At 41.0% G+C, this 13,923-nt stretch overlaps 1 protein-coding gene across 6 annotated transcripts in view; it reads left to right on the top strand.

Annotated features, from left to right (window-relative positions):
• LOC137632665 (nitric oxide-associated protein 1) overlaps positions 1-13,923 on the top strand; it is a 194,874-nt gene that overhangs the window by 105,571 nt on the left and 75,380 nt on the right. For all 6 annotated transcript variants that reach the window (XM_068364739.1, XM_068364740.1, XM_068364741.1 and 3 more), the window contains 2 exons: positions 11,968-12,091; positions 12,290-12,468. In XM_068364739.1, coding sequence (XP_068220840.1) covers positions 11,968-12,091; positions 12,290-12,468 — 303 coding nt within the window. The remainder of the gene's footprint in view (positions 1-11,967; positions 12,092-12,289; positions 12,469-13,923) is intronic.

Raw genomic sequence — 13,923 nt, 5'->3', positions numbered from 1 at the left:
CCACCCGCCTGTCACAGAATAGCAGCTTTTGTGTTTAGCCTCAGCGGAGACAGATGTGCCACTGCGTTCCTCTCTCAAATGTTGCATCTTGTCTTACAGTAATTTGTGATAAATGCTGGTTTTTTATTTATACGTACCCTAACTTTCAAGTGGAAGCACACATAAAAGTAAGCAGTAGGTAGTGTGAATCTTGTTCCTATAAGGATACAGACTTTTTGACTACCATTTGTTGTGTACCTTTGTGAAGGTACGATTTTAAGCAGGCCCTCTTGCTATTTTGAGTGTTCTTCTCTCCCTTCCAAACAGGTAGTCGATGAAACCATAACGTAGCTTGTCTTGCCACATGAGTTAGTTACCTATTTGGACCGAATTTTGCCCCACCCGCATGCCTGATCGTGAAAATTATTCATCTGGTCTCACATTGTTCCTTGGAGAATGATCACTGTGCTGCAGTATCAGTGAGTGTTCCCTTGTGACAAAACCCCTAGTGTAGTGGTTTGTGTTGTGAAGGAGGAAACTCTCACAGATTCCTCCTCAAAGGGAGCACAGCCAATATTTTTTTACTAAGATCATGACTTCTATGTGAAGGAAGAATGGTTAGTAAAGGGAAGGAGAGTTCATCCTTTCTTTTTCCTCTTTGAATCTCTTATCTCTCTTCCATTCCCTTTGTCAGGCATTTCTTCCCTGTGAAGATAACAATAAAGAAGGTATTTGCAATGGAAGGCCTTACCCTAAAGTTCAATGGGACTTGCTGCAATTGGTTTCCACTTTCGGGAGGGAATAACCTTACTTGTACTATCATTGTCCGTCAAACGAGTGTGAGCAGGTGTTACAGTTACAACTCTTACCTGGAGCAGGTGAGCTTTCCTACTCGGATAAAACGTTAGCAATGTTGGCTATGTGAGGGTGTGATTGTATGTGCCATCTTTCTGGTCCTATTTTGATGAGAATCGTTCCTTGCCCTAATATGCGCTTTATAGAGTATGGAACTTGCCAACTGACCTGTACCTTTGAAGTCAATTAGCGATTGTGAACCTGGTGTTAAAGCCACAGCAGTTTCATCAGTTGCAGGTGAATGGTTCTAACAGGACCAATCTCTAGCAACAGATTATAGAGATATCGTTTATGCTAATCCTTGTGTCTTTATGAAATCTGAACGATGGAGCTCAGATGCTGACTGGTACCTGAGCTGTCAGCGGTTGGCGATCGTGAGCTTAGGGCATCAGCTACTGCTGTTCACCTTTTGAGCTACTACAGAATTTTCTCATTGACCAGTTCCATCGAGGTCAGTGAGCAAGGTGAGACCAGTGCAACAGTGTCTCATAATCCACTGTTTGCACTGGTAATAGGTGATTATTCCTTCTGGACAGAGTACCAACTAGACAATTGAAGGTAAGGATATGCTGTTGGGTGAAACTATCCTCCTCCTCTTCTGATTCTGATTTTGATTATTCTTCTCAGAAGAAAATGTAGTAGTGCAGGAAGGCCTGTTGTAAGATGTCCCTTAGGACTCTTCACAATACCATTTCTCTTTCCAGGGAGGTGGACATCTTCTGTCTGGTCTCCAAGGCCTAGATCATGGCCCGATATGCACTCCAGCACCGGGGCCCAGGTGGTTGGCTCTACTCCTCCAGTAGCCAGACTTGCTTGAATACCTTCTCCAGGAATTGGTCCATGCTAAAGGGTAGCTAGCCTATCCTGGAACTTAGGTCTCCGAGTTGGAAGTGGGATAGCCCTTGTCCTCGGAGCACTGGCACACTCGCTTACTGTTAACCTGAGGAGGCCATCACATAGATATTTCCCTCAAGACTGTCTCTCTTCTCTGCATCAGGAAGAGAATAGGAGAGTTTCAGGCTCTTCATGATGTCAAACTTTTTAGGATTAACGGATTTGTCGTCATTGTCATATCACTACTGTATCAGTTGATTTGGAACACCATTTTGGGGGCTTCTCGATCTTTTCTCTCTGTCTAATTGATATAAAATTGCCTTGTGTCACGACTACGCTCTTGGGTACTATTTGAGTTGGACTCGACACTGTATGTGAGTATCGCAGCCTTCTCAATAACCATAGCAGGAACAAGAAGGAAGTGTCCAGACACTGTTCCTTCCCACTTTGTGAGGCGGTTTGCTTGTAGATGAGGCCGATTGCATGTAGATGTGACTTTAGTCAGTGGGGAATTTTGCTGTCTCAGTAAGAATTCACAAGCCTAGACCTGTCAATTGCCTTCCAATTTATCTGATGGCATACTTTGAGCTGAAGGTGCCAACCAACTTTGCTTCTACAGTCAAGCCTCATTATTCGCGATAGTTAGGTTACAGACACAGGCGCGATAAGCGAATTTTTGCGAATAAATACTACACCAGGTTGGGGTAATCCCTAACCTAAAAAGTCACTACCCCTTACCATGAGCGATTCCGCGAGCTGATGATTAACACAGTAAATACTGCCTAATATTGTTTTAATTTGGTTTCTACAACAGTTTATAATCATTTGTACAGCATACAGTACATTTGCACACATGTACACTACGTACTGTATACTGCAATGCTACAGTACCATATTGTGCCAAGGTAAAGTTTACCGAGTCGTCATCATCCCCTTACTGTTCTGTATAACAAAAGTTGTTCCTATCTAGTAATACTGTACTGTAACCTGATACTCACTGATACTGTACTGTATATTACTGCAATATATGTACAGTAAAACTAGTGGTACCTGAATTCTTTGATTTTTGTTCAAAAGTCACTAACTGGCAACTCTCACATTCCTCACATTTCTAATGAGATTAGTTTCCCAGGACGAAGCATTTTGAAACTTCGTTCCATAAAAGATAAAGTTCATTAAGCATGATTTAAAGAATTATGCTATATTTTTTATCAAAATATTAGCTAGATCATTATGGAAAAATTAACCCAATAATCTTTAATTATGATAAAAAAAAATACTTAATGAGTCTGACTTTTTAGCCGTTATAGTCATGTATTTTATGTAAAGAACGTATCGGAGATGTAGACGTGGGCGGGGTCTAACCGGACAGCAACTGGCAGTCTCACAAGCAAGTCATCTGTCAAATATGGCCAGAGCTACCCAGCAGCTATCGGATAACTGTTGTTGTTGTTGTTGAAGATTCTCTGGCCATTTTGGCCAGACACGGGCTCTTGCAATCTTGCAGCTCGTAGGTGTTTTGGTAGGATTTATTGGGATAGGTAGTTGGGATGGGGGATATTCTGCAACTTTTATTTTATGATATTGGGATAGGTTTTGGGTTATGATGGGTTGTTTTGAGAAGGAAGTAGGTGACTGTGGGAAGGGGATACCTTCCCAAGAGCCCACTGGCTCCAGTCTTAGTTAGAGAAAAAAAATTATAGTACAGTAGTAAGTCCCGATAAGTAGGAGAGCTCGGGAAGGAGTTGAAAAGTTTTAGTTGGAGATATTGATATAGGTGAAGTAAAAAAAAAAACTTCATAGTGGTTTAAGCTTAAGTTGTGAGGTTGAGGGATAGTGTGAGATTTCAGCTGAGTAAGAGAGAGCTGAAAGGAGGGAGTTGTAGCAGCTTGAGTAGTATAGATAGGATGGAATAAAAAATTCCTGTACCTGTAAATCTAGAAAAAAAAAAATTAAAAAGTTACTTATGATTTGATTTATTGAAACTTCTATCAAAGGTGGTTGGGAGGGATACCTGACCTGGGAAGAGAGAGATTAAAGGTGAAGAAGATGCTAGATACCAAAAAGACCGCCGACGGCTCCGTTCCCATCTTCAACGTTGAAGAAAGGAAGGGAAGGCAAAACTGTCTCCTTATAAGGAATACGAGCTATTGCCCTCAGCCACCAGCACCCGTTCTGATTCCAGCAAGGGAGATTAGCTGAGAGGAGAGATAGAAATGTTGGAAGTCAAAAAGACCACCGACGACTCCGACCCCATTCTCAAGCCGAAAACAGGACGGGAAGACAAAACTGTCTCCTTATAAGGAGTACAAGTTGTTGCCCTCAGCTGCCAACAATCGTTCTGCTCCCAACATAGTAGTTGAAGGGGGGATAAGAAGGTTTCTTTTCAATTGCCGCTTAGATTGCCGATTGGTGTTGTTGCAACGTTATCTCGGTGGAGGGTGGCTGCAGAGAAAGGCTGAGAGGGTATTGTGATTGTCGATTATGTGTTTGACAATTGCTGTTGCAGTTGCAGGATTGTTGGGATTAAGATCCTGCCAAAGTAGGCTTGTTTCCTGACATTGCTGTAGATAGTGCTGTAGAGGTTCTTCTGTGTCTTGATTACAGTACTTGCACAGTCTTATTGGTCTATGCTGTGCTGCTGGGTCTTCGCCATTATCTAAGATAATTTGCCAGCTGCATAGATATTCCAGTTGCAGTCTGCAGATGATAACTATGTCCTGGCAGGGTGTTTGTCTTGCAATTGGGTGTGGTAATATTTTTGTCGCTTCAATATACCACTTTGCAGATCTTGATCCATCTAGGAAGGCTCGCTTTACTTCACTTGTCTTTTGGATGTTGCAGTAGGCAGCCATTTGATTCTTGATGGTTTTTAGTGAAGGTTGCAGAGTAATGCTAATTGTTTGGCACATTAAGGCCGACTTGGCTAGGTTATCGGCCTCGTCGTTGCCAGAGATTCCGGTATGGCTTGGAATCCAATTCAAGGTTACTTGCCTGTTGTTGCTTTGGGGGAACAAGGCTAAGAATTGAATTGCAGTGATGAGATAAACATTCTCTGTAGGTTCCTTGTTGCTGAGGGCCAGAATGGCTCCTCTGGAATCTGTATGGATCGTTGTGTTCCCATCTTGTTGGTTGGCAGAGTGTTCTAGAGCTTTTGCAATAGCCACTAGTTCAGTTTGCAGTGTGGAGGCGTGGTTGGAAAGTCTCCAGTTTTCTCTATATCCTGATGTAGAGATAACTGCAGCAGCTGCTGCAGGGATTGCACGGTCTACTGATTCATCCGTATAGTAGGTGTGAGGCACAGGTGTGTTCCTGATTGCATTCTTTGCAGCTTCAGTGAGTTGCTCTGGTGTGCAGAGAGCCTTGCTTGCTGCTGGTAGGATGGTGAAGTTGTATTTGATAGGGTCCTGAGCCCATGGGGCAGGAGGGCTGTAGCCATCATGCTTTTGTTGTCCCTTGGTTTTGTGGGCCTCATTTTGCATCTGCATCCTTCTGAGTGTATCTAGTAGTTTCTTTGCATGGGAGTTTGACGGGTCCAGTTCTTTAGCTAGAGGTAGAAGCCTTTTTAGTTTATTGTTAAGTGGGCTTTTTCTGTCTGCGATGATTGACTTGAATATAATGCTGCTATTCCTAATGTCAATCCTAGCTGACAAGTGAATTAGGTTGGTTTCTGCTCTAAGTAAGCAGAGTCTTGTCCACATTGGAGAGCCACTGATGAGTCTCATGGCATTGTTTTGGACTACTTCCAATGATGCTTTTTGAGTGTCAGTCAATGCAGTGAGTGTGGGTGCTGCATAATCGATGTGAGATTGAATTGCTTGTAGATAAAACAGTCTTAGGAGGTTAATTGATACTCCTTGTTTTAGGGAGGTCATTCGTCTCATGACTGATAGACGAATCTTTGCCTTCTCTCTGAGGTAGGTTACATCATTAGCTGGTGATAGGGTTTTGCTAATGATTACCCCAAGGTACATGGATTGACTCACCCATTCAATGTCTTCACCTCTCAGTGTGAAGTTCTGAGGGTTTTGCGAGTGTCTTATAGCCATTGCTTTTGTTTTGTTAGTGTTGATCTTTAGGCCAAGTTCATTGCATTTGGCTTGGATCATGTCAAGTGCTTTTTGAGAAGCATTTCTTGCATGAGCTTTATGTGGACATACTATGCATATATCGTCGGCATATATGAAGATTTCCACCCCATTTGGGAGGTTTAAAGTGGCTAAATTCTCCATTGGCAGATTGAAAAGGTAAGGGCTTAGTATGCCTCCTTGTGGTGTACCGTTTTCTAGGGGGATGAAATCTGTGGATTTTCCTTGGAAAGTGACTCCGGCTTCTCGGTTTAGTGTGTAGTTCCGAATCCAGGCCAGTAAGTGTCCTTTCACTCTTTTTTTTCCACAAGTGTGAAGAGTATAGCTGGTGAGCTGGCTAGCTCAAAAGCTTTCTCGAGATCGAGGAATAAAGGATTTTTTGTCATTAATTGTTGAGAGGACCGAGGAATATGACAAAGGCTTTTTTGTCATTAATTGTTGAGAGGACATCTGTAATACATTCTTGAGTGCCTATGCCGCTTCTGTTGTATGTAGGCGATGATATAGTTGGCCTATTTTCCACTGCAGTCTGTTGAGTACCATTCTCTCAGCTACTTTCTCAGTGCAGCTTATCAAAGCTATTGGTCGGTAGGTGTCTGGCTCCTTGGGTTTTGGAATTGGTTTGGTGTCCTGCTGGTTCCATGTGGTTAGGCGTAGTCTTTCCGTGTGCGTCCTGTTGATCAAATGCAAGTAGACCAATTTGGCATGGTTTCCCATGTTCCTGAGCATGCTGTATGTGATGAGGTCGGCTCCAGGGGCAGTGTCCTTCCTGCCTTTTGTGAGGGCCATGTTAAGTTCCTCCATGGTGTAGGGGTGATCAGTATCATCTACGATGTTGCAGGCGGCTTCAATGATGTTGTTCCTGATTGGGAGCAGTATTCTCTGTCTGTTTATAGTTTGCAGAGGTAGGTTGGTGCTTTTTGCTCTGTCCGCAAAGTTGTTAGCAATCCTCTTGGCTTCAGCTATTGGGTCTGGGTGTGTGACTCTGGGTGTATTATACTTCCCAGAGACTTTGTTAAACCAGCCCCATATCTTGGCTAGGGATGTGCTGAAGTTGACCTCGTTGCACCATGAGTACCATTTTTCTATTTTGACTTCCAGTGATACTTGCACAGAATGTTTGATGATCTCTACAAGTAAATTGTGTGGCTCATCAGTTTTATGTCTTCTGAGAAGTTTTCTGGTTCTGTTTATTCTAGCATTCATTTCTTTGATGCGGCTGTTATAGTACCAGGCATCGGCGTGTTTCTTCTCGGAGTTCTTTTTTTTTTGAGGGTTTTTTTTATATGTTCCCGAGCCCACTCTGTCATAGCTGTTTCGAATTTTTCCCAGTTAGCAAACTCTGGGTTCCACCTTTTTGGGGGTGGAGGAGGAGAGGGGTATTTCTCCAATTCGAGTTTAACTTCAATGGCAAAGTGATCACTAGTTAGTACGGGATGTAATTGCCATTTGGTGCCTCTTTGTATGGCACTGGAGAGGAAGGCGAGATCTGGGCGACCTCCTTTTAGATGGTTGGCTTCTGTGACGTTGTTAAGCAGTGCTGCATCTGGATAATCTTGCAATAGGGCATGCAAGTGTTTGCCTGTTTGATTTGTTTCGGATATTGAGTTCAGGAACTGGTGGTGAGCGTTGAAGTTGCCTGCAATAATTAAGTCATCCTCGGAGGCTGCGGCGAAGAGCGCCTCTGCATAGATGCTTTTTGCTGGGGACTTGTAGATGTTGTGGACTGTTAGCGTTGTGGCTAGCAGAGATATCTGGACACTAAGAGTCTCTGCCTCTGTCCCACAGTCTATGCTTGGTAATAATTTGCAGGGGATGCTGTTTTTGATAAGGGTGGTAAGTCCTCTTGTCGTTGGTGATAGATACGTTGTGTACACTTTGTATCCTGAGAATGCAAATGGTGTGTTCTCATTAAGCAGAGTTTCTTGCAGTACGATAATGTCAGGGTCTTGCACTGAGGTTTGAGATCGGAGGAATGCAGACTTGTTTCGAAGTCCGCAAACGTTCCATTGGAGCACTTTCACTTGGTGTTTTGGTTGTTGCAAGTGGTTGTATTAGGTTCGTTTGCAGGAGGATCTATGAAGGGATTTGAGCTTTTAGTTCTCAGGCGGCGTTGTCAAACACGAAGTCATCAAGAGACTCCTGTGTGAATTTAATTTTGCGGGATCGCAAGAAGTTGCGAAGGATATTGCTGATGGCTGCTAGAAGAGCATCCATACGGCAAGCAGAGAGGTCGTACTCATTGCTGTCAATAATTGGAGGACGTTTGGAGGGGCGTGAGGCGCTTGGTTGGCTTGTGACGGTGGAGCTAGGTAGGTTGGGGAATTCTTTTAAGGAGTGGGAAGTGTTAGGTGTGTGGGTGCTGTCTGCTGCTGCAAACTCCACAGATCTCCAGACCTGTGCAGCGGCTCTTGTGTTGGCCAAACTTCTGACATCGGAAGCATCTTAGTGACTCTTTTATGTACTCTTCGGTGCAGAAGGTGCCCCAGAGGCCAAAGGAGAGTTGAGGAGGACGAAATCCTTTGAAGACAGCCTCCAACTTATGGGATCTCCCTCCGGGCTTCCCCTCACATCTCTTGACAATGATGATGGAGGGATGTTGGAGCACAGGTTCAAGTGGCATGTCGAGGTCATACACAATGATGATAGTGGTGGGCCTTTCATTAATGTCGAGCTTGAGCACATTATCCTGCTGCTCAAGGTAGGTCTTGGTGGGCTCATCTTTGGCTGTAATGACTATCTGTCCCCTATGGTTGGGACGTATAGTCATGTTAAGGTGAGGATTGCTGGCTTCCATGGCAACAATAGCAGCATAGGATGTAATGCTGGGTCCTGGAGTAAGCCAAACTTAGTGTCATTTGTAGTTTGCTGTGAGGGTGGCAGTTGAGTGGGGTTATTTTCGGTGTCCACTTCTTGAGCTGCTGGTGGGCAATTTCAGGTCTGTCCTTGATGGTCTCTCGAGGTTCCTAAGACTGGTTCCGTTACAGGAGATTTTGGTAAATTCTTTTGACTCCTCAAGGTGAGACATCTTGGTTTTTTTTATCCTTCTTTCTCCACTCTAGTTCGAGGGGAGGAGGTGGGGATAGGGGAAGAACCCCTTGCTGCCATTGCAGACACACGATGGTAGTCTTTAGCTGTCAAACGGTGCTTAGTTTCAGGTGTAGTCTCAATAAACAAAAAGAAAAATAAAGAAAAAGGAAGTGTCAAGGCACAGTTCAATTTATGAACTCGCCAAAACACTTGAAAAAAAATCTAAGGGCAAAGGACCGAAGATTTCAGTTACTCGCTGTTATAACTGCTTGATGAGGTGATCCTTTCACTGACTGTTAGTGAAAGGATCTCCTAATAACTGTAACTCTAGTTAAGCTTATTTACCAGGTTCTCTATATAAAAAAGAAAGAGTTATAACCAATCGTCTTAACATCAACAAAACAACTGTTTTAGATGGCTAAACGATGCAACGAAGGAGAAAAATTGAAAAGCCATCTTAGCAGGCAACAGTAACCGCTACTACACAACCGCAGAAGAAGACGAAGAGCTATAAAGCTAATAGCATAGGCCTCGACTTCAGAGCCATCCTATCATCATCATCATTGCATCATTATTATTATTATTATTATTATTATTATTATTATAATTTGAGACACATTGTTATTGTCATTCTGTAGAATCTGCACATAACACGTGTGGCTGAATATGTCTGACCTGATTATAGTCTTCCGTTAGTAAAGTTTAAGTAAAACTCATTGGGAGACTAGAATTATATAAGTAGGGTTTACTATAGTCTAGACTATAACTTTTAATAATTTATTGCAGTTTTGAAATCACTATCCTAACTAATGTTAGTTTTATTCACAAAACGATATTAGCAAAAAATAAGTAATAACTTTGAAATCATAACCCAAATGCATAAATTGTTATCATTAGACTATAGTACTCTGCTTAAACTGTTCTTCATCTAGACACCCTTTTCCCAGTTTGAATCCTTCTATCCAGACAGACAGCTCAAAGACTAGTTTCACCGACTCTCACTGAATCACATAGACAAAGGAATTTGTGCTACAGTAACATATTTAATTTTGTTCTAAAGTATTATTTTAGCATAAAATGTTATTTTAACGATTTAACAATTTTCAATGCTGAAATTATCCATAACAAGTGACCAACGTTGTCTCATACATACACAAGTTTAACAAGTGAAATATAAGATTTAGTACTAGGTGGCAACTTGATTTAAGAACAACACTTGTCCGAAGTAAAAATAAAAAAAGTATCACCAGTTTTGCTGCATATTGTACACTAATATTACTACAGTACAGCTTAACTGTACTTACTGTAAGTCGTCTGTGTTTTTGTTCAAGACTCGGAGCCTACTCCCCTAGTCTAGAAGCATGACGCAACTTCTTATGTGTTGTCTCTTGCGCAGTATGTTATCTATACATTCTTAAACAGAAATGCCGCTTATTTTATAAGCTAAAAACTTAAATGTCTCAATAATAATTGTTTCTTTAAATAAATAAACAAAAACTGTGCATTCGATTACTTTTCAACAGCTGATTCTCTCTCTCTCTCTCTCTCTCTCTCTCTCTCTCTCTCTCTCTCTCTCTCTCTCTCTCTCTCTCTCTCTCTCTCATATATGTTTTGGAAGCATTATTGCATTCTAGAAAATTAAAATTATTTAGATAGTTAATCTTGGTTGATTAGTGACAGAGTTTGGAAGGATATTAGAGAGAAGTAAGTTGAGAGTTAATGTAGGTAAGATTAAGGTTATGCGATGCACGAGAATGGAGGGTGGTGCTAGGTTGAATGTCATGTTAAATTGAGAGTTACTTGAGGAAGTAGATCAGTACAGTGTAAGTACTTTGGGCTCTGTTGTTGCAGCAAATGGTGGAGTGTAAGCAGATGTATGTTAGAGAGTGAATGAAGGATGTAAAGTGTTGGGGACAGTGAACAGAGTTTAAAAGTTTAAAGGCCACTCATGAATGGCAGAGGCAAGGTACAGTGACATTGCCCTATCAAGCAGGAAAATACCATAGAGACTAACCATATATACACATGACCAGTGCCCAAGCCCCCTCTCCATTCAAGCTAGGACCAAGGAGGGCCAGGCAGTGGCTGCTGATGACTCAGCAGATAGACCTATAGGCTCCCCCAAAGCCCCCATCCTTAGCTCACAAGGATGGTGAGGTTGCAGCAATCAAAAGAACTAACGAATTTGAGCGGGACTCGAACCCCAGTCTGGCGTTCACCAGTCAGAGACGTTACCACATCAGCCACCACAACCTTGGTATTGGAATAGGAATGAATGTAAAATGAGTTCTGTATGAGAAAGTGATTGTACCAACTGTGATGTATGGATCGGAGTTGTAGGGAATGAAAATGACAGAGAGACAGAAATTGAATGTGTTTGAGATGAAGTGTCTGAGGAGTATGGCTGGTGTATCTTGATTCGATAGAGTTTGGAATGAAGTAGTGAGGGTGAGAACGGATATAAGAAATGAGTTAGCAGCTAGAGTGGATATGAATGTGTTGAGGTAGTTTAGACATGTAGAGAGAATGGAAAGTGGCTGTCTGCTGAAGAAGGTAATGATTGCAAGGGTTGATGGGAGAAAGTACAAGAGGATAGCTAAGGTTTGGGTGGATGGATGGAGTGAAGAAAGCTCTGGGTGATAGGAGGATAGATGCGAGAGAGCCAAGGGTGCATGCTAGAAATAGGAAGAATGGGAAACGATTGTGATGCAGTTCCGGTAGGCCTTGCTACTTCCTACAGTTGCCTTGGTGACTGCTGAGGTAGCAGCAGTATGGGATTCAGCATATGAAACTTCATTTGTGGTGGACAACGGGGGAGGGTGGGCTGTGGCACCCTAGCAGTACTGTACAAACCAAACTTGGCTGAATCCCTCTTCAGGCTAATAGGAGCAAAGAGAGGAAAAGTTCCCTCTTTTTTTTGGGGGGGGGGGTGCTACCCCAAAAAATTTTGGAAAGTATCAGAGTAAATAGAATAGAATATATCTAAGCTAGCCTGCTAAAGGGAAAACTTTTTGTATTTGTGCATGATCTACAAAATTAAATTTTTAGCATGAAATTTTAGTAACTCAAATTTAAAGTATCTAGCTGGCTGTATATTTTCTTATCTTTATAAGGATTTTTGTTGATGAGAATTTCACATTGATTGTAGCAGTTTGAATTAGACATGGCCTTTTTCTTTCAGTTTCCACTTCTTCGTGCATCACATTCAAGATTGTATGAAAGAAGGCAGAGATTATTAGAACAGAATAGAAAACAAGAGAAAGTCAAGGAATACACTAATGATGTCGGCTTAGCAACTCTTGCAGGTGTGTTTTTCTTATCTCATTCTCACTGATATAGGCTGAAGTGCAATTCTCATGTGGCAATTATTTGTCCCAAAATTTGGTGCATTATTATTGATATTCTATTTGAGGCATACATTTAGATTTTTAAAGGAATGTTATCTAATAGAGAGGTAATTTTGGAAATCTGAAAACCATTGACACGATGGGTTTTTTTTTTAGGGCATATAGGTAGGACATTTGTGGTTAAAGAACCTGAGGAGAAGATGGATTCATTTTCACTTAATTCCAGCAAACATCCAGGGAATTCCATTAAGATTATGGGAATTAATGAGTCTCACAAAGATTATGCTAATAGCAAGTGGTGCTACGATACTCCCGGCACAGTTCAGCCCGATCAGGTTAGTTCTTCACACTGTAAACATTTATTTCCATTTGACTATTGTTGTTTACTCATAGATATTGATTTCCAAAAACTGTGTTGCCTTACGATTTGCAAACCTATTACATGTCCCTCATCCAGTTAGTTGGCCCTGTTTCTATCATGAACTATATGTAGAAAATCCTTTCAATCTCAATTTTTGGTAGGAAATATAGGGCTACATTCTAACTGGTCATAAATAACACTGTAATGGCATACATTTGTCCCCAATTATTACTAATTTTTTTCTGGTTCAGTTGAAATATAGTAAAAATCATAAGTTTGCTAGAAAAAGTTTATTTGCTATCATCCAGACAAAGAAGAAGATGATGATCCATTTCCAGATCACTAGCACCTTGTTGTTGGTTAGGAGCTTCAGAGAGCAACTATTATGGACTGAAGCATAATTTAGTCCTTGTTAGGTACTCTTTTCTAAACTAGCTTGGCTATTCCACCTTTTTAACCCATTCCAGTTTCTCTTCTTCTATATAGATTGACCTCTGTTGACAGTTTATGTATAAATTTGAATATTGATTAAAATACTGTACTCGTGAAAATTATTGGTCAGTATTATTAGAGGGCATGCCTCTTCACCATAGAATTCAAGTAGCTAACATATTTTTGATCAAAGAATCATTTCAAACTTCTCCCTTACTGCCCTAGTCATTGGTCCGATCTTGTTAGACTGAAGAACCTTAAAGCACTAAGAGTATAGTGTATATACCTATGAAGTTCTTCCAGGATGTTTACCATATGTGTACATCCATTTCTTGTACATCCATGGATGGATGATATACTCTCTTAGAGAAATTTTAAAATTTTGACATCCATAATACGGATGATAAAAATTCTTGATACTTCTTTAAGGGTCAGAAAAGATGGCTTCAATAAGCTATTGATTCTTTTTGCTTATTTACAAGCCATTTTTTTGTGTTTTGTTTCATTTGTTGATGTCGGCTACCCCCCAAAATTGGGGGAAGTGCCTTTGGTATATGTATGTATGATTTTCGATGAACATCTTAACAAATAGTTAAAGTGAGTTCTTTTACCTTGCCACATTTAGATAAGAAATTTTGACCAAATTTCACCTCAAAAAAGAGTGAAATTGAATCAAAAGTGAAAGTGGTTCAAACTTATTACGTTTTGGCTTCTTCTCCAAAGTCACACGTGGATCCATGAGAGAAGCAGCTTAAACTTAATGATAAGTTTGAACCCCTTCAAACTTTTGATTCAATTTTACTTTTATTTTTGTTGTGAAAGTTGATCAAGATTTCTTATCTAAATAGGTGGCAAAGTAAAATCATTCACTTCAACTATTTGTTAAGATGTTCATCAAAATTACATAGCTTGTAGATAAGCAGAAGAGAATTAATAGTTTATTGAAGACACAATCCCAACCCAAGTAAATCAGAAAATCATTTTACAGCTTATAAGA

Source organism: Palaemon carinicauda, chromosome 41, assembly GCF_036898095.1.
Source record: "Palaemon carinicauda isolate YSFRI2023 chromosome 41, ASM3689809v2, whole genome shotgun sequence".
In the NCBI taxonomy this organism is placed as follows: Eukaryota; Metazoa; Arthropoda; class Malacostraca; order Decapoda; family Palaemonidae; genus Palaemon; species Palaemon carinicauda.
This window is presented reverse-complemented; position numbering and strand designations above follow the sequence as displayed.